Source organism: Melanotaenia boesemani, chromosome 10, assembly GCF_017639745.1.
Source record: "Melanotaenia boesemani isolate fMelBoe1 chromosome 10, fMelBoe1.pri, whole genome shotgun sequence".
Classification (NCBI taxonomy): Eukaryota; Metazoa; Chordata; class Actinopteri; order Atheriniformes; family Melanotaeniidae; genus Melanotaenia; species Melanotaenia boesemani.
The window spans coordinates 28,169,709-28,193,964 of NC_055691.1; the positions used below are offsets into that span (position 1 = coordinate 28,169,709).

General features: G+C 37.6%; 1 protein-coding gene across 1 annotated transcript; it reads left to right on the top strand.

Annotated features, from left to right (window-relative positions):
- Window positions 1-391: 391 nt before the first annotated feature.
- b4galnt3b (beta-1,4-N-acetyl-galactosaminyl transferase 3b) lies at window positions 392-22,911 on the top strand. Its single transcript, XM_041997977.1, has 20 exons — window positions 392-902; window positions 5,656-5,711; window positions 5,837-5,911; window positions 8,359-8,454; window positions 8,907-8,997; window positions 9,115-9,215; window positions 9,307-9,374; window positions 13,520-13,598; window positions 13,727-13,793; window positions 13,988-14,122; window positions 14,248-14,357; window positions 15,251-15,351; window positions 15,577-15,644; window positions 15,746-16,970; window positions 17,884-18,143; window positions 18,288-18,441; window positions 18,536-18,608; window positions 18,706-18,859; window positions 20,277-20,403; window positions 21,220-22,911. The coding sequence occupies exons 1-20, from the start codon at window positions 767-769 to the stop codon at window positions 21,329-21,331; spliced, it is 3,288 nt and encodes a 1,095-aa protein (XP_041853911.1). The 5' UTR covers window positions 392-766; the 3' UTR covers window positions 21,332-22,911.
- The last annotated feature ends 1,345 nt before the right edge of the window (window positions 22,912-24,256 follow it).

The window sequence follows — 24,256 nt, forward strand, 5'->3', positions numbered from 1 at the left end:
AACTGTAGCAATACCTGTTACAGGTAAAGTTCACGGAAGGATATTGTTACTGTTAGGTTACTGCCCATTTCTACTCTTCCATAAAATCTGAGAGCCGCCAGGTTTGAACTAGCTGCACGTAGGAGCACAGCGTTTCCGGTATCATTTTTAATAATAAAACGGCTAAGAAGAAACCTGAAAATATACATTTTAATATTAAAAATAAGGCATAACAATATAAGTATATTAAACAATTTAGTGCCAACTGAATATATTAAATTAAAATTGTGCAAGTATTTGCAAGATGTTTTCATTTTGCCGGTGTGACTTATGCTTTTACATTGAAGGTCCTGTAAGCGTTTTTCCGCCTTGTTCGGTCTCTCTTGATAGAGTTGAGAAGCTGGTGTGAGATTTCACCCTTCACTTCATTCTTTGTACCGTTTCGCGAGCTCATTAATGCGAGACAAGTCAGAGCATAGGTTAACCCGACAGCAGGAGCTCGCTCGGTAATCAATAGCAACCGGAAAGTCTTTTAAATATTTAGATGATCGAGAGTAACCAGTGTAGGTGACCGGGCTATCCCAGGTCAGAGTGGGAGATTTTTCGCGGGATGAGAGCCACCAGGGGACTCGCGCACTGGGATTATTCAGGGTGCAGGTAGTGCGCAGCACACCCACAGAGGGCAGCTGCGGGCGAATGGTGTCCGACCTGATGGTGCGTCCGATCCCGGGCTGATGACAAAGAGGGTGATCCGACGAATGAGTAACTTGGGAGCAAGCGAACCGAGATGATCGCGGCGTTTTTTCCTTTTAAGAAACTGCGACGAAATGTCAGATATTTTCTGTTTGGGGCGATTCTGCTGGTCGGAGTTTTCGCCCTCTACCATGAGATGGTCGCTGCAAAGATGTGGAGCAGTAATATCAGTAAGTTTGTGGTTGCGAAGGTGAACGCATGTGATTCAACAAGTGTTTGTGACTTAAACTTTTGTTAGAATCAAGTGCATCTTACACAGATATTTCAGGCTTATAGGGATGTGGCAAGAAATAAACTTGTATATATCTGTAATGAAAACGTGCAAGTTGGCATACACAGAGGCGCCAGAAAAGCAGAAATCATTTGAAAAACATAACTCTATATTAAATACATTTATTTAATGCTGAGCCTTTCAGTTTACATGAACTGGAGAAGATTCATTTTAAACACCTTCAAATATGGTGTCCATTCAAGTATAAATATAGGGAAACAGCCATTAAAACATCTTTCAACAGCTGTAGATTGGTGCCACTCAACTAAATTTCCCCTCCTTCTCTTAACATTTCTAGAGAGACAATGAAGTTATTTCTCACTATCGCTGCGACAAAACTTAATTTATATTATTGTTGTGATATTTTAGAGTTTTTTTGCTGACAGTGTTTTTAAACTTACCTAAACATGTTGCTTGGTAAGAAACTGTAAATGTAAAACGATCCATTAAGTCTTCATGTGAGCATTGGCAGTAATGTGATGCACTTCAGAATTCTCCTTGATTTGCAAAGAAAATTTGAGGGTGCAGCAGATATAACAAATGCCTCACTTACAGACAAGAAGCAATTTTTGTGTGTGTTTTAGAGTGAGAAAGACAGTAAAAGTGGGGGATGGAAAGGTCAGAAAGTCAGGTCACACGTATTTTCAGAAGGATGTCTCGTCTCTCACTCTGGGTAACCAAACTTCCTGCTCCTTTAACTAATTCACACATCGCCTTACCATCTGTTGCATTGCTCTCACAGTCTGTTATGACACAAGGATGTCACCACCACAACTGAAAGGATGAAGATGAAAACAACCAGAGACAATCTGGTGTCAGCCCGTTTGAGAGAAGGAACAATGCTTTTGAACAAAGCCTCGGGGTGAAAACACTTTCCTAAAACCTACTTAACAAGGTTTGCCTCTACACATATTCCTTGCTTGTTGTCCCCTTGTTGCACTTCTTTCGAGGGAAGCACAATGGAAATTCTTGTGATTTGACAGCAGCTCTGTTAAAAGCCCTATGATGAAACCCAAGAAAGCTTTCAGTTACGTGGAGTGTAATATTTTAACCTTCTGACCAAGTGGCTGTTTAAAATGACACTAAAGTGCTGTTTATTGGAGGGATGTGTTTTATTGTTTATAAGTGAATAACATTTTTTTTAGCTTTTTCTTTATCCATTTTCATTTATTTATTTATTATTATTATTACTTTTTTATGGTTAAGCGTTGGTTTAGTTAATAATTTACCCCTTATGTGCCACTAACCCACAGTTGAATAACAGCAAACAATGAGATGTTGATGATGAAAATGTTTTTCCCAGTTTTATTCAGTTAAAAAACAGGCAAATAGAAACATTTTTGTTAAGTAAACAAAATGTTTGTGGTCTTGTGTTGCGTTTTTAACTGTCTTAGGCTGAAAATAGACAAATCTATCAAAGGGCTAACACAGAGAAGGATAATCATGCATCCTTAGTTCCACAGATAGTTTAGAATGACAAATTAGCCTTAAATCCATGACTATGGAAGGAAACTGGAGCATCCAGACCAATGGCAGCACAGAGAGAACAAGTGTTTCCAATCCAGAACCTTCTTGCTTTGAGCCTGATGTGGTAACCACTGTGGTCATTCAGGATATGTAAAAAAAAAAACTCACATAATGGTAGATGTGTTTATCCAACTGTAAATGGGAATACAAAAGCAGGTGGATGAAACTGACTCATGCAGAAAAAGCTGTAGGGGTCTGAATGATGTTTTACAGAAAGAAATAATATTTTGTTTTGGATTTTTTGTTATTTTTGTGTGTGTGTTTGAACTCCACACTGGCACCTCTTAGAAAGAAAAAAAAAACAAAAAAAACAACCCTCCAGCCCACTGATAATAGAATAGGATAAGTTTGACTTCTCGCATATAACAAACTTTGGCTCACTTTATACCCAAAATTTCTCAAAAATGACTCAAGATAGCAGTAGTTGCTTAAATAACTCAATCACACCTGGATGGAAGTTTCCTCATTGCTTCATTTTCCATGTTACGCAACATGAGTTAAAAGTTTATTTAAATGATTTTATAGGCGCTCTCTGAGTGCTTCTTGTTTTTTATTCTTTATTCAGATCCCCATTAGCTGCTGCTAAGTTGGTAGCTCCTCTTCCTGGGATCCACATTCTACAAACATCTTCACAAACAGTTGTCATATTGTGACTCTCGGTGCTGGTTTTCGTCTTGAATAACAAAAAAACAGACCTGATTCTTTTACCTTTTAATAACCAGAAGACAGAAGTTAGTTTTATCATAAAGGAAACATTTTAATGCATATAAAAGTACAGTTCAAGCCCTCTCAGAAGATATGTTGGAAGGAAATGGAGGCTTTGTCTTGTTTTGCTTTTCCTCTGCAGCGGGGCTGTGACATGTTCGTCACCACAAACCTAGAGACCAAACTGATTTAGAAAGTGCATGTTGCTACAGGATCACACAGGGGCTCAAGATATGGGTCTGTAAGGGATAGCTTGTTTTGTCCCTCATGTAGGTCACACAGGTACTTAACATAGATAATATTTAAAGTGCTGCAGTTAATAAATGTCTTGATTGAGAAATGCCTCCAGCTAATTGAGGCATTAAGTTTGCCTCTTGTATTCTCTTGTATTTGTGAACTATCCTCTGGTGAAATACAGAAATTTATAGTGAAGTTTGTGATTTAAAAAGAGCAGAACAACATAAAAAAAAAAAAAAAAATCTGTCTGTTTCCTGTGGCAGTTTTGCTTCAGGTTAATTTCAGTTGTACTCAGTCTGCTGCAGACAGGCTCAGAAGTGTTTCTTTTACCGTATCAAACAACATTTTTACTGTTCTACATGTTTTTAATCTTCAGGCTCTATATTAAAAATGATGGTTACTTCTTCAGGGTGCCAATTTTTTGGGACAAATTCAAATTAAATTAAATATTAAGTTAATATTAGGAAAAAAAAACCTCACTATAAATAAATAGCCAAATAACATCATAAGACAGTTTAAGTTTCTCAGGTGACTTTATAAGGATTTTGCTTCATCCACTTTCAGTGTTTGGTTGACTCTGCCTTTAGCCTGGAGCAAATAAACCATTATTTAGCTGGACTGAGTCCAGACCATTCCAGGCTTAGGATCCTGTTCTTCTGACTGGTGAAATATTTTGAATAATCTGAGCACAGAGGGTGCTCCTTTACGCTTTTGTTACCTTTTCCCAGAAACGACAGATAAATACTTGCATGCCAGTTTGCAGACACATGAGCCATATCAGAAGCATCGCTATGTTTGACTGATAAACGGGTTTTAGCTCTTGAATTACTCAGCTTCCCCGTATACTTCCTTAATGTAAGGTGGTGTTTCTGTTCCTGAGGCTTACTCAGGGAAACTGATTTACCTCTTGTAGTTAACCCTCTAAGGGTCTGAAGTTTTCTCTTGATCATTAACCAGCAAACAAGGACACCTGCATCATGGAGAGCATATTTGACTTGCAATGCTATGATTAAAAACGGGTTTATAAACCATGGTAAGGATAATCCACAAGACGCATCTTGTCAAACAAGGATTTAACCAGTTTTGGTTTGTGAAAGCTGCGGTCCACAGTTGCCCAAGAAATGTTTAGTAGCCAATTGTCCAGTTTCTTTTGAACCTTTCCAACTCCAGCATACAGTGTTTTTAAGACTCTTTTCATGGCCTTCATAAACCTGCTCAAATTCAAGGGGAGACTTTGCATGTAATACATCATGTAAATATATCCTTAAAGCTTAAGAACAAAACTTGTGTAACTTGTAGAATGGGCTGGATGACCAGGACTCTTTCATTTTGTAAACTGCATATTTTAGTGTCTCCTCTTGGTTTTTGCAAAGTCAGTTCATACGTGTGCAGAGGTGCTTGCTGAAACGTTCTGACTTTGACATGTTGTCCAGTAGAGAAGTTTATTTATTTTACCAAATCACTGACTTGACAGAAGAGTAGCTAAATCTGTTGAGAATGAAAATAAATAAATAAAAAACCTTCTCATCTGCTGTTCTTAATCACCACTCTGGAGATCTCCACCCTGGTGGTAATGACAGACCTTTACAAAAACACTATAACTACAGCCCACTGACTGTAACCACAAGCTCAGAAAAAGACAGAAAGCAAAGTCCAATTTTGAAATGTGTATTGTTGTGATTTGGGGAATAACAGTTAAAGTCAGAAGGATTTAGATTTTTGCATGTGCTCTGCTAGGGGGTCTGAGAATTTCCCAACACAGGAGGAGTGCAGTGTCGTGGCAGCCCTTTGAAGTCTGCGACTCTGATGAGTTGCATTCAGTGGTTGTCAGGAGTGCACTGGAACAGGGTGGGACTCCTTGTGGATACTGGCGAGCCTCGTTGTTAATGCAACGTAAACCTGCCAGAAGTGGATGGAAAAGCATCTTGTATCAGATTACCAAGCCTAGCATGTGACCTAAATTTAGCCATGTAGCAAAGAAAAGCTATTGGGTGGATTGTTGAGCAGGTCAAGCCATTTGTTATTTCATGATTAGAATATATTTAGTTTAAATGTAAATTCAGTAAAAGCCAGAGCTAGAAAATCTATTTTAAATCACCAGATGAAATATAGGATGGTGCACATTGCCACAAATTTACCCATCACCCCCCACTGTACTTAATAGTTCTCCCTCTTTTCCTCAGGTATGAATCCTGACACTGATGTCGTCCAGTGGAGGAGAGTCATGCTTGACCAAAGGGTAAGGAAGGTGCATGGAGGAAAAAAAAGTAACAAAAACTGAGGCGATGCAAGGCTTTGTGTTTGTGTAGAGGAGGGGCAACAAAAACTGAGCTAAAGATAAACAAAACTTGATGCATTTTCTAGGATGATCAACCAGTTTCTGTGGAGGATTCAGCTGCTTGGATCTCCAGCTACACTCCACAAACCTGGAAACCAGAGGTGAGCATGTCTATTTGCACATTGCTTGCATGCTTAAGTACTCACTCTCACCTCCTTTGAACTTCGAATAGCCTGCCTGGGCATGCTCAGTTACCTCCCAGCTCAGTCCATTTGCCTGTTTACAAGTGCCTTTCCTGCAACAGGCTTCAGCTGCTTCCGCTGTTTTGCATTGGAGTCGTCATGTTTCCACTATATTAAGCAGGCCAGTGCTTTGGCCAGTTGCTCGCACCTCATGTTGCATGTTCAAGCTGTTACTCTGGCTGTATGGACCAGTTTAACTACACTTCAGTGTAATGTTTATTGTGATCATTTTTATGTGTGTTCCACTGAGTTTTTTTTTTCTCACAGATTTATTTATCAATTCCTCCATTCATTTATTTATATATTTTATTAGATATTGTTTAATACACAAACCATAAAATGGCTAAACACCATTTTATAAAAGGGTGGTAAAATGTACAATCTTCAAAGCAAGATGTTGGATTTTTGTTATTTTGCTTGTAGAGAGAAATGCACTCTGTGTACAAGGCTGATGCATTAATAGAGATTTTTGTCAGCTACAGATTTTGAAAATTAGAATAAGACCTGCTCTGTAATGCAGATATTGGAGCAATTATATACATATTTGTTGCAATTTTAATAAAAATGGGTCAGTATTATTATTACTGAGCATTACGTATTTCAGTATTTTTATTTTTATAGCAAACAAGCTCTCTATAATTTAAAACATGTTGGTGGTCCTGTAGGTATTTGCTCACTTTAAAGTGATACTACAATAACATGGAGGGCTCTGTCACATTATGTTTGCATGAAAACACAAAATACATTTTCTTTTAATTTGAATCTAATTTAATTTTTCATACTATATTTCTTTTATATTTAACATTTAACTGTGGTAACTCATTTGTGAAACAATTAAAATGGATACGTGTAAAATTCAGCTTTTTTTTTTACATTTGTATGGAATCCTTTTAAATTTTACTGTGCTCCAAAACAAAATGGAAAAAAAAGCTAAAGTTAAATATTTGCATGATTTGTAAATCAAATTGTGTTCTATGTAGGAATAAATTATGCAAAATAAATAATTTTCCTACTGGAATATGCTTCCAAGAGCAGTTTCTACCAGATTAAACTCGCACAGGTTGATAAAAGTAAAAAAATAAATAAAATAAGATAACACACGTGTACTCATTGCTTGTTTATGGGCATCTTCAGCTCTGTATTTTAGAGACTGATTCTACAGCTTGAGATCAGAATTCAGGCTTTTGTTTGTTGTTTCTACAACTGCTCACAAACAGGAAGTTTGCATCGCCCCCGTCGCCCCCATTATATTCTGGATCTTGTTTAGGCTCCGATTTGCATGGCTAGATTTCAGAAATCATGCTTGAGATTGGTTTGTTTGTCAAAAGCATTTCTTCTGTTTACAACCTCCAGCAGTGTGTTCATGAGATGAGGGAAGAAAGTTGTCCCCTTATTCTGAAATAATTATAGACTTGAAGTTATTGGTGCAAGGCTTATCTCGAAGTATCTAAAAATAAAAGTTAAATGGAGGGACTTGATCTTGCTATGTCCACTTTAAAAATCTAAAAGTAACAAAAGTTGGGAAGGTTTTAATAAGTCTAAAGTTCCACTTTGCACTGAATGAGCTTCTCTAACTGTAAATAAAGTGGCTTATAATCATGAACATGGTAGCTAAAGTCAAAAGAAATGCCCTATGAAATATCACAAGAAACACTGATGTAATCTTGAGTGATTTGAGCCTTGAGCCTTTTCTCTGAACCTCAGGCTTTTGCACTTTTTTTTATTGAGCTGATGACTGCAAACTATTAAGTATGACTAATAATGAAATCTGATTAACTTCTCTTGACATGCAGTAATCCTCTCACTGTCTTGCATTTAACACAAAGCGATCAGATAACATGGCCTCATTGGCAGATATCGCAGAGGTGTATGTTTACAGACATCTGGGCCTTTACTGTAGCTCAGCTACTTAATCATAGATCTGTGTACGTTGTAGTGTTTCCTACTGAATTCCACTGAGATGATTACAAGTGCACAAGAAGTGGTACATCTTTTGTCACCCACTTTTGTAATATTTTAATTGTGTTTACATGTATATATTTTATTTAGAGTAAGCTTTTCTATATTACCCATTAACAGTAGCTAGTCCTTTTTGTTTTCCTTTTTCTAATTATCATTATTTTGTGCAGACTAGTTGAATAATAGATGCTTATAAACAAAAGGGCTTGTGGTTTGCAGGAATTGGGTGACAGTGTGATGTGGCAGTTCTGCCACTGTACGGGCAAGTGGCATCTTAAAAAGGAATAGTTTATTGGCTTTAGTTTGCTAAGCAGTGAAGCCAGATGATTAGCTATTCTTCTGCTGAATGACTGAGAACCACAGTTTTGTGTTCCTGCCAAAGCCAACATTCTTCTCTCTCCTTTCAGTTTAAGGGACAGGCTAATCTGCATGTGTTTGAAGACTGGTGTGGCAGTTCGACAGCTGATCTGCGCAAGAATCTGCACTACCCACTATATCCTCATGTGAGTAACACTCATTTGTTCTCGGTCTGCTCAGGAAATTATACAACATGTATGATGTCATAGAACCAGGAAACCTTTGCAGATTGACACAATGGCTGTGCTTTCCATTTTCAATTCAGAACTTGTGAGGTATTTGAGATATTTTTCTTTTGATGTTTTGAGGTAGCGGCTAAATTTTGTTAAGTTCTACACTTATTGCCAGTATTTCTGTTATATGTTCTTTGGAGCATGTATCGTCTACCCACACATGTATGTTCCTTGTTCATTTGTCTGAAATACCGTGTGCACTGGTGTTCTATGCTGCACAGAGGACATTCCTGCACAAGTGAATTCACTTACACCTTTGTTTTGACTCAGAGGTGCATTCTACATCTGCATGCAAAATCCTCACGTTTCTGGTCTAGTCCCATGTTGAGCTAACATCGTGGCTGGTTTTGTGTTTCTTCTTTCAGTCCAGGAGTACGGTGCAGAAACTGGCCGTCTCTCCTCAATGGATCAACTATGGACTCAGGATATTTGGTTATTTACATCCATACACCAATGGTACTTCCTTTATTAATTTATTTTTTTTATTTTACCTGCTCTTTTTCTGCTTTACCATTTCTTCATTCCACCTCTTTTATTAATTTTTCTATCCTTCTGCCTTTCTCATTCTCTCAGGTGACTTTGTGTTTGCTTTAAGCTCCGATGACAACTCTGAATTGTGGCTTAGCACAGATGACTCCCCTGTCAATTTGCAGTTGTTGGCTTGGGTTGGAAAGGTATGCATGTTTGTTATATCCCTGCATGTTTTAAGTTTTGTCATAGTTGTCTCTGTTTTATGTTTTTTACATGTGAGTTTTTGCTCTTTAGACTGGCACAGAATGGACAGCCCCAGGGGAATTTGAGAAGTATGCCAGTCAGACCTCCAAACCAATTAGGTGAGTCCAGACAGCTACATACAGGTATTAACACATTTCAACTGAAAAGTTCAGGGGCTTTATGTATGTATGTATTTATTTATTTATTTATTTTTTTTATCTGAGACTATGTCCAATATCAAACAAATGTCTCCATTTGATGCACTGTAGCAATCAGTCAATTAATCAAAGCAAATCAAAATTTCATTTATACAGTACTTTTCATACATAAAAGCAGCACAAAGTGCTTTAAACAACAAAAACTACATATCAACCACTAAACAAAATTATAAAATAAGCCTTCACATACCCAAGCATATAACTCAACCAAATTAAAAACAAAAACACACATCCAATCATTAACTCTCACACAGATGAAGCACACAAAAGCACCCCCACCTCTCTTTCTGGTCCCCGTCAGCAGACGAGCTGCAGAGTTTTGCAGCAGCTGCAGTGGTACTAAAGTTTTTACTGAGACCAGAAACAGAAGCGTTGCAATGATCAATCCTGCAAGTGAAAGCACGGATCTGTCTCTGCATCGGCTTGAGAGAGAAACGGTTGAACTCAGGTGATGTTCTTCAGGTGGTAGAAAGAAGTCATAGTGACATTCTTGATGTGAGTGTTAAATCTGAGTTCAGAGTCAAGTATGACTCCAAGGTTTTGTCATCTGTTCTCATGGTTCTAATGCCAGAGTTTGAAGTTTGTTGTTTAGTTTCTCCCTCTCTGCCCCATTGCCAATAACTAAAACTTCAGTCTTGTCCTGGTTTAGCTGGAGGAAGTTCGCTGCTACCCATGATTTGATTTCTAGGACGCAATTAAAAATGACATCAGTTGGTTTGGTGTCATCAGGAGACACGGCAACACAAAGCTGTGTGTCATCAGCGTAGCTGTGGATGTTTATGCCATGTCTTCTGATGATATCACCCAGAGGCAGCATGTAAATGTTAAAAAGCACAGGGCCCAGAATTGAACCATTAATGTTTATACAAACTTTTTATCACTGAGATAACCAGTTAAAAACTGTGCCTGAGAGTCCAGTCTTCACGAGTCTGTTTAAAAGGATGGATCTACAGTATCAAAGGCAGCACTCAGGTCAAGTAGAACCAACACAGTTTCTTATGGTCCGTGTTGGTTCTGAGCTCATTTAAGATCTTGACCAGTGCTGCCTCTGTACAGCTTCACTCTCTGAAACCAGACTGAAATTTTTTTAAATATATTATAAGTTGTCATAAAATCATTCAGCTGCTTAAATCAATTTTCTCTCAAATGGGAGATTGGACAAAGGGCTGTAGTTGCTAGAGAGTGATGCATCCAAATAGCTTTTCTTTAGAAGGGGCCTAACTGCAGCTCTCTTAAGAACCTCTGGAAAGACCCCTGTATGAAGAGGGCAATTTATGATATGCAGAAGTTTCTCAATAAAAGAGCCACAAACTGATTTAAAAAGGTGAGTGGGGATGGGATCTAAAATGCATGTGGTTGTGTTTAGTTTTAAAATCATCAACCAGAACAAAATTCTCCAGTGTTTCCTCTGTTAAAAGCACACACTGTAAAGGGGGTAAAAGTGGGTTCTGAAAAGAGACATGGTTTGATCTTATGTCAATCTTACCTTTTGAAGTGGGCAGCAAAGGTCTCCCAGGTCTCAGCAGAGCTGGTGGAATTAATGAGGATGGGGTTTATTAGCCGGTCAACAGTTGAAAAGAGGAATCTTTATTATTGCGATTGCTGGAGATGAGTCTGGAAAAGTAAGTCCATCTGGCTTCTTCTGACTCTATTGTAGGTGGAGAGATGATCTTTGTATATTTAGTGGTGAACTGTGAGTTTATATTTTCTCCATCTTCTCTCTGCTGACAGACACTTTCTCTTTAGTTGTGAGAGTTGATCCAGGGTGGCTTTGGAATTTTTCTAAGCTTTATTGTTTGTATCATTGCCACCTTGTCCAGTGCTCTTATTAATTTTTATGTTAAAACTATCAACCATAAAATCAACTGTAGAATCCCAGGGATCAGATAAAATGTCTCTATCATATAAAAGCTCCACAAACTTTGCCGCCACTTCACTGGTGAGCTGTCGCTTCCTTACAGTTCTCTCCAGCGTGTTCTGTTGTTTAAATTCTTCTCTATTAAAGAACACACAGGAGTGATCAGAAATCCCTAAATCTGAAATATTTGTAACTGTCACTGGGAGACAAAATGAAAAAACCAAGTCCAGTGTATGACCTTTGTTATGTGTTGGCTGTGTAACATGCTGGTTAAAATCAAAACAATGTATTAGATTTAAAAATTCCTTCAAGGTGGAGTCAGACTGATTTTCTGTATGTAGATCAAAATCTCCAGGGAGATTAAAAATTTTGAAAATCATGCTTCATTTTCATTCCACATTATAATTATGTGCTACTTTGTGTTGATCTATCACATAAAATCTCAACAAAATATAGTCAAGTTTGTGATTGTAAGGTCACAAAATGTGAAAAGGTTTTAGGGGTATGAATTCTTTTTCAAGGCACTGTATATAAAATTATGCATAACAGCTAAAAACAAAAGAACAATATTCAAAAGACTGAAAGTCACAAATGTGATGTTTTTAAAAGCAAGTGTTTTTAAAACAATAGCAGCATAAAACAGAATAAAATAATATTTAATTTGGTGGTGCTGTCTCTAAACAATCAATTCTATTCTCTATAATCAAATCATTAATTAAAAATGTCTTATTTCATGCATCTGTTGTAAAAGTGCCATGTTGAATTGGGTGGGAAGATGAGCGGGGGATGGACTATGGGTCTGAATGTGAATGAGGTTTTGGTGAGTTCTCTGTTGTTTGGATGTATGAAGAGGATACCTGGGTGTAGTTATGACAGGAATGAATGAAGGTACAGATGTACAGGATGGGTTGTTGTAGTTTATGTTAGGGGTCTCTTGTAGTTGTGGCTACCTGAATATACTTAATGACCAGGGGCATATTTCCAAGATGATGATGTCTAGATTTATCAGGCTCAGATTGTAAAAGATTGGTTCAGGGAGCATGAGAGATCATCTTCACACATGGATTGGCCACCACAGAGTCCAGTCCAATCTTTAGGATGTGCTGGAGAAGGCTGTGCTCAGTGGTCGGACTCTATCATCATCAATACAAGCTACTGGTGAAAGATTAATGCAACGCTGGATGGCAACTTCCTTTTTTCTTTGGCCAGGCAGCGTGTTTGCCAGCTTGCAGTAAAGCTTCATGCACCTAAATTTCTGCATGTAAAAAGATTGGAGTTTGACTTAACAATGATCTGCAAGAGAAAATCTTAACTCAAAGGATCTGTCTTATTAATCTGAAGGAAAGCTAAGCTACAAGATAAGAAAGCTTAAGAAATCAATGTTTTGTTTGTTTGTGGCATATATGCATAATAAATGTTGAGCAAAAAACATCCTAGGCCTTTTCAAATATTTAGGGATTATCTAGGTATTTTACCAGCCTTGAGTGACTTCAAATACTTATAAGGATTTAGTTTAAGACTTTGCTGTTTGTTTCTCAAGCAGTACATGAGCCAGCTTCCCTGTCACAGTTTTGATATGATTCATAACCACGCAGGCCACAGATAACTGGCTTTTCCACCAATGCAACTAAAATGTGAGACTGATGGCTTTTGAGATGGTCTGCAAGTTGTTAGCAGTTTTCTTATGTCTGTCTTTTTAAAATCTTTTTGTTCATAAGGCATTAAGACCAGTCCAACAACAAAAACAACAACAATAAAACAAATCCATTCTTTTATTATCTTTTTTTAATGTTTTAAATATTATGTTTCCCAAGTCATCTTTACCTCTCCCGGCCCTTCTGACATAGAGAATGAAGAGATCGATATGCCTCATTATTTTATCTCTACTGTTTTAGATTTGTCCAGGATTGGACTAAACTTCAAAACATCTTTGAAAATCTAGTAGGAAGATAGTTTTTAAATTCTCACCTTTCCATTGAAATTCCTTAATTTTCTAGAGCAAAGATAACATCTGCTTTCTGAGCAATAGCCAGCTGTCATTGTGAATGAAAATATCTATATTTCTGACATACAACCAGGACAAAAAAAGATCCCACATTTAAAGGTTTAAGATTATATCTGATTATGGATAGTTTATGTTGATGTGACACTTGTGCAGTCCTTAACATAAGCCCTAAATGTCTGACAGGCTGTCTGCTCAGAGAAGATACTTTTTTGAAGTTATCCACAAGCAAAATGACAGAGGGACTGACCATGTGGAAGTGGCAGTAAGTAATGTGCTCTGTTTTCTAAACTCTTGCTGTTGGTGTAGCTCTCATGCTAAGTCTGTGCCCCGTTTTGTTTTAAATGTGAGTATTGAAGTGTAAGAGGCATGCGGTGCTTTGTTTTCCTTCAGTGGAAGTTCCTGGGCCAAGGCTTGAGGTTTACGGTTATTGAGTCAAAGCACATCTCCCTCTATGCTAGTAAGTACACACGTCATTCCTGGGGTGTGAAAAGACATCAGTCACAGTTAAAATGGCTTCATTCTGTGCCACTCAATCTGAAACAGTTTGCCACAGCTCTGCGTGACTGCTCAAAACTGCAAGTCACTGGATTCATTTTGCAATAAACATGAAGCGCTTCTTTCATTCTAATGCTCTTTGGCTCTATCCGACAGATGAGTCTGCTTTGTTGATGAATGATGTTGCCCACATACCACAGACGGCTGCAAGCCACCAACACGCCCCCACAAAACAGCGCAGTGTTGCAGCTGACATGCTGAGGGATGACCCCAGAGACGCACTCTACAAAGGTTAGAGAAGTCTCTTTGTAGCTCTGTTTTCTACCTTCCGGGATGCAAGTGTTTAGCAAGTTATTTCCTCTTACTCGCTAAGCATAAAGTAATCATAACTCAAATCTGCTTGTGTTTGTTTGCAGTTCGTCTGATAAACAGCAAGTTCCTGCAGGGTGTTCTGCCTGACTGCTCATACAAACCCAGCTACACAATCAAAGACTTTCCTCTGGAGCGATACCAGGGACTGCAGTTTGTGTGTATTTGTATAATTTGTCTATTTAAATCACACTTCTTCAGGCTGAGCTTCAGACAAAATGATTAATACCTATTCATACTGTTCAGGGTGCTGAATGAAAAAGTCACATTTTGCACATTAAGTCACACACGATGTTCAAACATTTATTTGTGTTTATTAGGTGTAAAGTGATTTGAGTTACACTTCACACCTAAAAACCTTTAAGTCACTTTATGCAAATTAGATTTAGCAACCTTTCACAACAAAATAGGTGTTCAGGTTATTAATCACCTGGGCGAGGTTCATGGTTATGTCCATTATATATTTTTTTTGTTTCATATGATCAGATACAACAACCTCTATAAAATCTAAATCTTTTGAAACAAGTACAATGTTTGTCCCTGTAAGTCATGTTTAATAAGAAAATAGTTATACCTCACCCTCTTTCCTTTTTAAAATAACAACATAATTTATAAAATTGTAATTTTAGTTGTAAAGAGTTGGAAAAAAAATGGTTACATTGACATGTATTTGTATGATTTCATTTTTTAAAGAAAGCAAGATTTTCTTTTCACCCTGTTTGCACTATTTACCTCAAGCTAAGGGTACCTGCCAGTGGCTTTAGCTTCAAATTTACAGGACGAACTTAAGAGAAGAACAGATTTTCTTATCCAGCTAACTGCAAATCTGACCATATTTTATTTTAGATTTCTTTTTCCAATCCAAAACCTTGCCTAGTTCACAACCATTCAGAAGTTTGGTATCCATCTTAAAATCACATGCAGTGTGCTCTGTTCGTATTTTAGTACATTTCTGATCTGTGTGAGAGAATATAATTTCTATCTCTTTCTGGCCTTAAGCAGCAAGCTGTCATATATTTTATTGCATGCCATTTTGTTTCATCGCTCCAGGTCCACATGTCCTACATCTACCCAAATGACTACACACGGCTCACGCACATGGAGACAGAGAACAGCTGCTTCTACCCCGAGAGCCCTTACAAAATGAAAATGTGAGACTTTAAATGAAAATGTGGCATGCATACTTGGAATAAATCTGTAGTAGTTTTACCTTTATACTCCTGCCTTGCCTATACCACCAATATAGCATGCTCAGTTGTTCTGTGTTATTCAGTCTAAACAGATTTTCTAAAGTTGCATCTTATGAAAAAATGTTGCCTATAATACTCCTAATTAAAGTGCCCTCCTTCAGTAATGTTGTGTTTTATCTCTCTCAGATTTGGTTTCTCTAGATACATGAGATTAGACCGTCCAGATGCACAGGACAGAGGAAATGCAGGCCGAGGTATTCTGTGCATTATTTTTTCTTTAAATACAAAATCAATTTGCCTGTATTGTCAAACTATTTCAGTCTCTGTTACTGACTCTGCTTTTGGTGAATGCTAGATTTTAATTTCCAGAAGAAGAAGTCATTTCTTGATGAGGAGGACGGCATAGACAATAAAGCCAATGAGCGAGAGAAGAAAGTCAGGTTTAACCAGATGAACAACGCCCTTTTCCCAGACTATGGGGATGATTATGATGATTATGTTCAGAAGCGCAGGCGCAAACTCTTCTCCTTGGTCACTCAAGAGACTAACCGCACTCTGGACAAATCCACAGACGAAAGACTGCACACACAGGAGTTTCAGATCAGACAAAGCAAAGAAACCTTGCCACAGCCTCACCCAGAACCAATAAAAAGAGCTGAGTCTGTGCAGCTGATGCCTATGCAAGCCTCCAAACATCTGGAGCAAAATGGGACACAATTAAAACAGGAAGGCTCAGTTAAACGAATGAAATCAAGTGTAAAGTTAAGACCGAAAAAGAGGCAAAAAGTAAATTTATCTAAGAGATCAGAGCAGATGAATCCACCAATACAAGTTGATAAAGAACAGCTTAGAGCAAAGCAACAACCAACTGTTCCATCAAAGCAACTTGACTCTAAATTGGATCAGATCCAGAGGACTCATAAAGTTAACCATACCCAAATCCAGAGCATCAAAGACTCTCAGCTTAAAAACCCAGACACGGATGTCCGTCTGCCTAAAAAAAACATGGTGGGCAATCAGTGGAAGTTTGTGACCAAGGAGAAAGAACTGGCCAACACCAAGCATTTTACCTCTCCAAGGAAAGATGCCAACCGCCTCATGGTAAGGTCAAGTCAAGTGGAGCCACAACGTAGAAAAAGGCGGAGGGAAAAAGAGATAGAGATGAATGTACCTCTACAAGATGATGCAGAAAGTCACAAACACAGAGTAAGGATGACTGATCAAGAAAAAATTATCAAAACACGGGCAGATACAAAAGGAGACGAGGATGAGGCATGGAATAAGGATGATGTTAATAACAGAGGTGAGGGCAACAGAGACGCATGGGAGGGTGATGAAGACTCTCCTTGGGGGCAACCAGGAGACTTTGTAGATGATGAGGATCTTACTACAGCACCCGTGTTTGACATTAAGGTCAGTTGGAACCAAACCTTCCAGGTGAACCACCTGGACCTCCAGGCACATCGCTCCGATTGGATCGACCTGAACTGCAATGTCTCTGGAAACCTGCTGCTTGACCCCAGTGATGCTTTGCCCATGGTCAAGGCTTTCATGGAGCGTCTCAATGCAAAGCATCGTGGGTATGTCTGTGTGCTTGTGTACTGTGTGAGAGAGAGATACATGTATAGCTTATTAGTTTGGTTGTTCTCATTTAAGATTTTTAAATCAACTAAATTCTATTATTTTTTTTATTTTTTTTTAAAACCATGCAATCTACATCTTACTCTGCTGGTTTAAAAACATGAAATTTTGATATTTTTAATTATTTTACGTGACTAGAATTAAGTGTGTAGTTGATAAACATGTACATTTACATATTTAGCTCAGCAGGTTCTGATTTGGGTTACCGGTATGTATAAGCAAATTATCTTCATTAGATTTGAATAATTTATTTCCCAATTTTACTCAGTTCTGTTCTATTTCCAATTTAGTTCTATGCAGTCTTGATTCATTTTACGATGCTACAGCTATAGTACTATTTTTTTGGTGGATAATGTTTTTTTTTTGTTTGTTTTTTTACATTTCCTAAATGTCTGTTTTATTTCTTCCTGAAAGGCAGCTACTGAGAAGTAATTATGTGAACTAAAGCTTTAATTATTAATTGAATTTCAGTCAGAAAAACAATATTTTGTAGTTAATTTAGTGGACTTTTTTTTATTATTACTGTTATACTTGCAATAAATACTTCATACACCAGGTTACATAGATTGCATTCTTTATAATCATATATTTAGATTTTTTTATTTATTTTTTATTGCTATTTATTACATGTTTTTATTCATGTTCCAGTTTTAAGTGTATGCTAGGGTTTTTTTTTGTCCAGATGTGGATCATGGAAGATAACTATACACCATGCACTACACATCTTTTTGTCTGAACATCTTACATCTCAGAACTGCACACACATCTGTACATGGATCACATATTTGTTTTGTAGTGCGCTTCATGATGTTTTTTTTCTCTATTCTTTTGGGTGTCTGATTGCCCCCTCAGGCGGTTTACACTGGAGCGTGTTGTTAATGTGGTAAAGCGTGTGGACAGGGTCCAGGGAAACAGATATCTTCTCGAGCTGGAGCTGAGAGACGCCAACGGGCAACTGCTGCGTCTTACCCACTACATCTATGCTCTGATCCGCCACAGCAGGCAACGCAGCGAGGACTACGGTTTCCTGCGGCAGAAACCACAGCTGGTTCTTTGCAACCCGGTGGGCTTCCGCTGGAATCCTTTTGCCACCGTCCACTTCATTGTACCAGGTATGCTACAGCCTTTAACCATGCACATCCAGCCTAAAACTCAAATTCAGCATTTGCCAAAAGTTTTTTTCTTTGTCGAAGTTTTCATCTGTGTGAATGCTTAATTATTTCTAGTCATGTAGTTTGTATAAATTTTGTTTACAGTGAAAAATCAGGCTCGCTGGGTGCAGCAGCTGATTGTAGACATGGAGCAGCTGTTCAGGAAAACGGGGGATGCAAACTTTAACGTCATCATCACAGACTTTGACAGCACTGACATGGATGTGAGGAAGGCCCTGCAGAAATCATCACTCCCCAGGTCTGTGTGTGCTTGACTTTTCCTCTAAATGAAAGCTTAAATTGCACCATTCTTGAAAGTTCTGTCATGTGATCGTGCTTGTGGAATTGAGCAGGTACCAGTACGTGAAGCTGAGCGGGAACTTCGAGCGCTCTGCTGGTCTGCAAGCAGGAATCAACCTCATAAATGTGAGCAGTGACATCAAAAGCAGCGAAACACAAAGTTAGATGTCTGGATAGATCGCTTTACTCTGATTTTCTTTTTTCCCTTTTCACTCTGCCTCAGGATGATCACAGCATTGTGTTTCTTTGTGATCTCCACATCCACTTCCCTTCTTCCATCATTGATATGATCAGGAAGCACTGTGTGGAAGGGTACATGGCTTTTGCTCCCATAGTCCTCAGACTAAACTGTGGTGCCATCCCATTAGAGGCCAAAGGTAGGAAGAGAATCTTTACATCTGTTTATTATGTTTTTACACTAAATAACATTTGTGAGTTAGAAAAATCTACATTAATAAATTATGGCAGCTTAAATGTAACAGCATTTTTGTCATTCCATCTAAATGTCCCTTTCTGAAGTTTCCCTTTGGAGTTAATGGTAAAGAGACTTCACTCTGAGCATTCACTCTGATTTATCAACTTACAAGTCCTACCCTGCCCTGGCTTGGTTGTCAGAGTGTTGCATGTCTTTATGTGTCAACAGGAATGCTTCACTTGCTGAGTTTTTATATTTTTACTGTATCTAAGTGCAAATTATCAGAATTAGATCATTTTAGAATCAGAGGAATTTTAAGGCTAGCGTTTTTAGTTTTAACAGACCAAGAGGAAGAACATTCAACAGAGAGGGAAACTAAAAGTATTAAGATTAGGTGATATTTCAAGGCACTTGTGTTCTTTAAGCCTGGTTTGTATAATGGCTAATTAATTGCTAGCATTTGTGAGCTACGCAGTGCAAAAGGACTTTTCTTTTTACCTCTTTGTTTGCTCTAACCTTGTTTATAAAACCTGCTTTTCCAGTTTGTCTGCCAGTTGAATTTATCTTTGTGAATGCAGTTTGAGCCTGGGTGACTGCAGAAATAACTGAATAGAAATAATAAATTCTTGCATAAACACGTATTGATTAATTACTTATTATGTGTTGCAATACACATTCAAAAATTGAACAGGCTGCAGCAGTGTAAATAACCTGCCACATCTTGTGTTTTTAAGCTGCAGCACATGATGAGTGGGAGTTTTTTTTTTTTTTTAACCATTCTGACACAAGATCTTTAAACAAAAGCAGTGGACATAATACAACATGCTGTTCAACACAAAAGATGCAAGCAGCTGCAGAATAGGATTACAAAATGAGTCAATAGGAGCGCCCTTGTATTGAGGAATGGATGAACATTGTATTTGAAGTCTACAGTATAGGGAAAAAGTCTTTTTCCCACAAACTGGAAAAAGAAAAGTTCTACTAGATTTGGTCAAAATGAACTGATTATGTAAAACCTGTTAGATCTGATTTCATCAGAAACAACCACTCATCCACCTGATGAGGGATTGTTCACTCCACCCCCCCTCCCTTTTATGTGAGGTATGTACACCATTAGAATTTAGGCTCTTGGTTTAACTGTTCAAGTTATGGATATATTGAAAGGAGAGAAAGAAAGGATAATCTTGGGAAAGCAATGCAGACTTTTTTAGACAAAGAAAGAAACAAAAGGACTTGGTTGGAAAGTGTGTAAGAATTTAATTACCACTTGTTCTGTAAACAAAAATGTATTTTGTTGCTTTTCTGAAATATAAAATAAAAAGAGTCAATGTTGCTCCTAAGATGAAAAGCTTATGTGTGATTGTGCTGTCTGCATGCAGGTTTCTGGGAGGTGAATGGCTTCGGCTTGCTGGGGATCTATAAGTCTGACTTGGATGCAATCGGAGGAATGAACACCAGGGAATTTAGAGACCGTTGGGGAGGAGAAGACTGGGAGCTACTTGATAGGTGTGTTCTTCACTCCTTTGTGTCTCTGACTAGATAGAGTTTCTTGTTCTTAGATTTTGAGGTTCATCGGTTTGGAAAATGTTTTCTTAATTAAAGATTTGGAAACAATCTAAATATTGTTGAAGATGCTTTTTGCATCCCTGTTGCTGTTTTTCTTATGTACAGTGGTCCCTCGCTATAAAGCGGGTCACCTTTCGTGGCCTCGCAGTTTCACAGATTTTTTTTTTATGACCATTGTCAATAAATCTCCTCCATGCCGTGTCTCCTGTACAGTACAGAATGCATTCAGCTTTCCAAATTTACATAAATGGACTTATTTTTCTACAAAGGTTTGAACTTTGAGGGTGTTTAAACAAGAGAGAAGTGTGAAAATGTTAATGCCTGTCTGAGAAAAGTGTATAGTGTGTAGTGAGGGGTTTTACAGCCTTAAAACATCTATAATAATTGTAAAAAATACACGCTGACTACTTCACAGATTTCGCCTATTGCGGGTTATTTTTAGAATGTAACTCCCGCGATTAATGAGGGACCACTGTACACAAAAAGTGGTAAAATATTTAAAACTTGAAAATATCAGCAAAGCTACAAAAGTAGAAACAGAACATTTTTATTCACACCAAAGATTTCAGGCTCATACTGCAAATTTGCTGGAGTTTAATCTGCATTTTAAAAAGAATTTAACCAAATAAAATACTTTTTTAATTTAGTTGAAAAGAATTCTGAGGAATACATTTTTTTAAAATAAGATTTTGGCCTTTTTTCTCTCTTATTTGTTACCACATAGGGGTTTAAAAGCGTGCTCTTTCTGTTTTCCAGGATCCTCCAGTCTGGACTGGAAGTGGAAAGGATCTACTTGAAGAACTTTTTCCATCACTATCACTCCAAACGTGGCATGTGGAATCGGCAGATGTCAACAAGCCACAGGTGACCTTGTCACCTGGTGCCGCACTATGACATCGCCATGGTTACATCCATGGCACCCGAAGCACCTTAAGGCCAGAGCCTGACTCCTGTTGTGTCTTAGCAACACCTACTGAGGAGTGGAGAATGGGACAGCAGATTGGATGCTGCCTTCATTCACTCAGGGTGTGATGCAGGTGTAAGCAGTAAAAGTCTTTGCTAAGGAGATACTACTGTTCAGAGTTTTTCACTGGATATATTTCAGACTACTAAGAGGGTTGATGAGTCCCACTGACTGGAAGATTCTGTGTGTGAAGATACTGCTGCGTGCAATGTTACTTACTGAAACCCTGATCCTCACTACAAGTTACAAGAAAAAGGACTTGATCCAAAGACAAGCTGAACTTAAAGACAGACTCCAGGGATGCACACACACACACACACGTATAAAAGGGTTCTATACTATAAAACTCAGTCTTGCACATGAGTCTGTACTGGAAAGATTTTTATTTCTTTGTGACAAAATAGAAATAAATCTATTTTATTATTGATGGGAAGGCCATTTCTGTCATGTTGTGGATTACAGAATAGTTCATATTTATTAAATCAGTTTCTTTTTAAGTGGTTTTGTTTTGCATTTGCATTCATTTTATTTCCAATCACCATCATGTACCTCAGTTTACCTTTTAAGTGATCTACCCTGTTCGTAGTTATATCTGTCTTCTGATCTGCTTCTGATTGTCATTCAGCTACAGGGGGCTGCTCTACAGAAAAACTGGGAAAAGTCTTAATGCTGATTTTTTTCATTTGAGTTTTTTGTTCTAAAAGATGACGAGCTAGGGCTGATGCTTTTGTTTTGCCTCAAGTAAAACCGCTATTATTGATAAGAAATCTAAAACTGATTTGTTGTGACAGTGTTGTGCCTTTCTGAACCCACTGCCTTTTTCAAAGATAACCGTGTGGAGTTGAGAAGTTTGCGAACTTCTGTTTGTTTTAATGTGACAATCTGGAAAGTCTTCTCAAAGACAGCGTTGTAGTTTGTGACTGCTGTTAATGTTCTTTTCGGCAATCTTTCTGATTTACATGAAATCTATACTTATTTCTTTTTCTTGTTTTTTCATAACTTTTTTTACTGTCAGCGTAATTGTTAGATAAGTTATTTATGGATGATGTTATTTAAAATGAGGGGAAAAGCAGCATTTTTTTTTCTGTTAACATTCCAGTTGCGTAAAATGGTTGTGCCTTCATTTGTTGTGCAGTCATTTCAGACATAGTACGCATTCACTTGTCATTTAGGACGGTGAAAGCTGCAGTTCTTGGCTGATGCCCGACTATAGAGCTGAGAGCGCAGTGATTATATTTTTGTTGTTGTTTGTTCTGTTTTTATATTACATTTTGCCTTAATGGTTTATGCTTTCCCTCTTCTTCCTAAACCTTTATTGCGTTTTTATTTCTAAACCTGCCTTTTTGTTTTTTAAAAATATCTTGTAGATGATCTCTTTATGCTGGAATATCAGTCTCTAAGTTACTGTAAAGTTCTGGAGTCTCCTCTCAGGGACGTGTTACACTGCCATGACAAATCTAAGGATTAAATATATTTTTAAAAAGTTTCCTTCGTCATCATTTCCTTTACTGCAAACTGTTTTTATTTGACATGCAAATTGTATTGATAAGCAAAAGTGGCACATTCCGGCTATTGATAGTAACTGCTTCTCATTTGGAGTAACACGCAAAACATCTGTATCAGACAAGATTTTACTTCTTTTATCCATAAATGAAGGTTTGTGGCAAATTCACTAAGAAAGTCATACTCTTCTGGTCTGATAATGCTAAGTAGTTTAAATACATACAATGCTTGTGGGTATTATTTTTTAGTTAGAAACTCAAATGGCCAAATCATCCCAATTTCCCCATAGTAAACAATCCTTTAAAAATTCCAGGATCCAGGCAGTGATCCAGATAACCCCCAATATCTAAGCACTTGTTCCTTATTCCATTTCTAAGATTTCTTGAAAATGTCATCAAATTCCGTCCATAAATTTTTGAGTTATGTTGCTAACAGACAAACAAACCAACTCTGCTGAATTCATGACCCTAGCCTTGGCAGAGAAAATAAATATGGTGGCTAAAGTTTTCTGTACAATACTAGATAGACCAGGCTTCATATTTTATACTTTCGTGTCAAATTAACAGTCAAGTTCCCTGAGGACTCTCCAAAGGGAATAATAAAGTATTTCTATTCTATTCTAAGTGCACAGGCAATGTGTTCATTAAATAAAAAAAAAAAAACAGCATCGTGAAACTCTGTGGTCATTTTACCACTAAGGTAAAAATCATAAATGCTAAATTGAAATTAAAAATATTATTTTATATTTTAATATGTTATCATGAATAATTCTTCGCATTTCATAAATAGGTGTCATGGATTGTAATGCGTGATCCACTACGAACATGATCTTCATGGAAACTTTTACTCAAGTTGTTGTAAAATTTTGGTGCATGAGGACAATTCTGATCTTTGGCAACAGTAGACTAATAAAGGTACCATAGAAATTCCAAACTGAGTGTACATTGGCATTTAGACAGTCACAAAACTGTAAATGCACAGATGCTTTATGGCTCTCTCAAATTCTTTGAAGGTTGTTGACTCTGTCCCTTTACCCCCATCATTCAACCTCCTGACACTCTTTGATGTCAGACCAAGGACAACCGTTAGTGTGTGTGACAATGTTTAGTGTTTATTAGTGGAGAGGAATTCATTCCAGGCAAAAGAAAAGACTAAGTATATCCTCGCTCTGACAGAAAATATATCTGTTGGCAGCGTAAGTCAATGGTATAACTTAGCTAAGACACACTGAAAAACAGCTGTGACACTTTGATAACTGTGTAAAAGGACAATGTCGAGTGTTCTGCAATTACAAATGAAATATTTTTATTTTATGAGTGTATAATC

Coding starts and splice junctions, on each gene's coding strand:
- b4galnt3b (XM_041997977.1), top strand. CDS start 767: ATGATCGCGGCGTTTTTTCCTTTTAAGAAACTGCGACGAAATGTCAGA. Junction 9,216..9,306: donor TGTTGGCTTGGGTTGGAAAG/GTATGCATGTTT, acceptor TTTGCTCTTTAG/ACTGGCACAGAATGGACAGC. Junction 18,609..18,705: donor CAGGAATCAACCTCATAAAT/GTGAGCAGTGAC, acceptor ACTCTGCCTCAG/GATGATCACAGCATTGTGTT.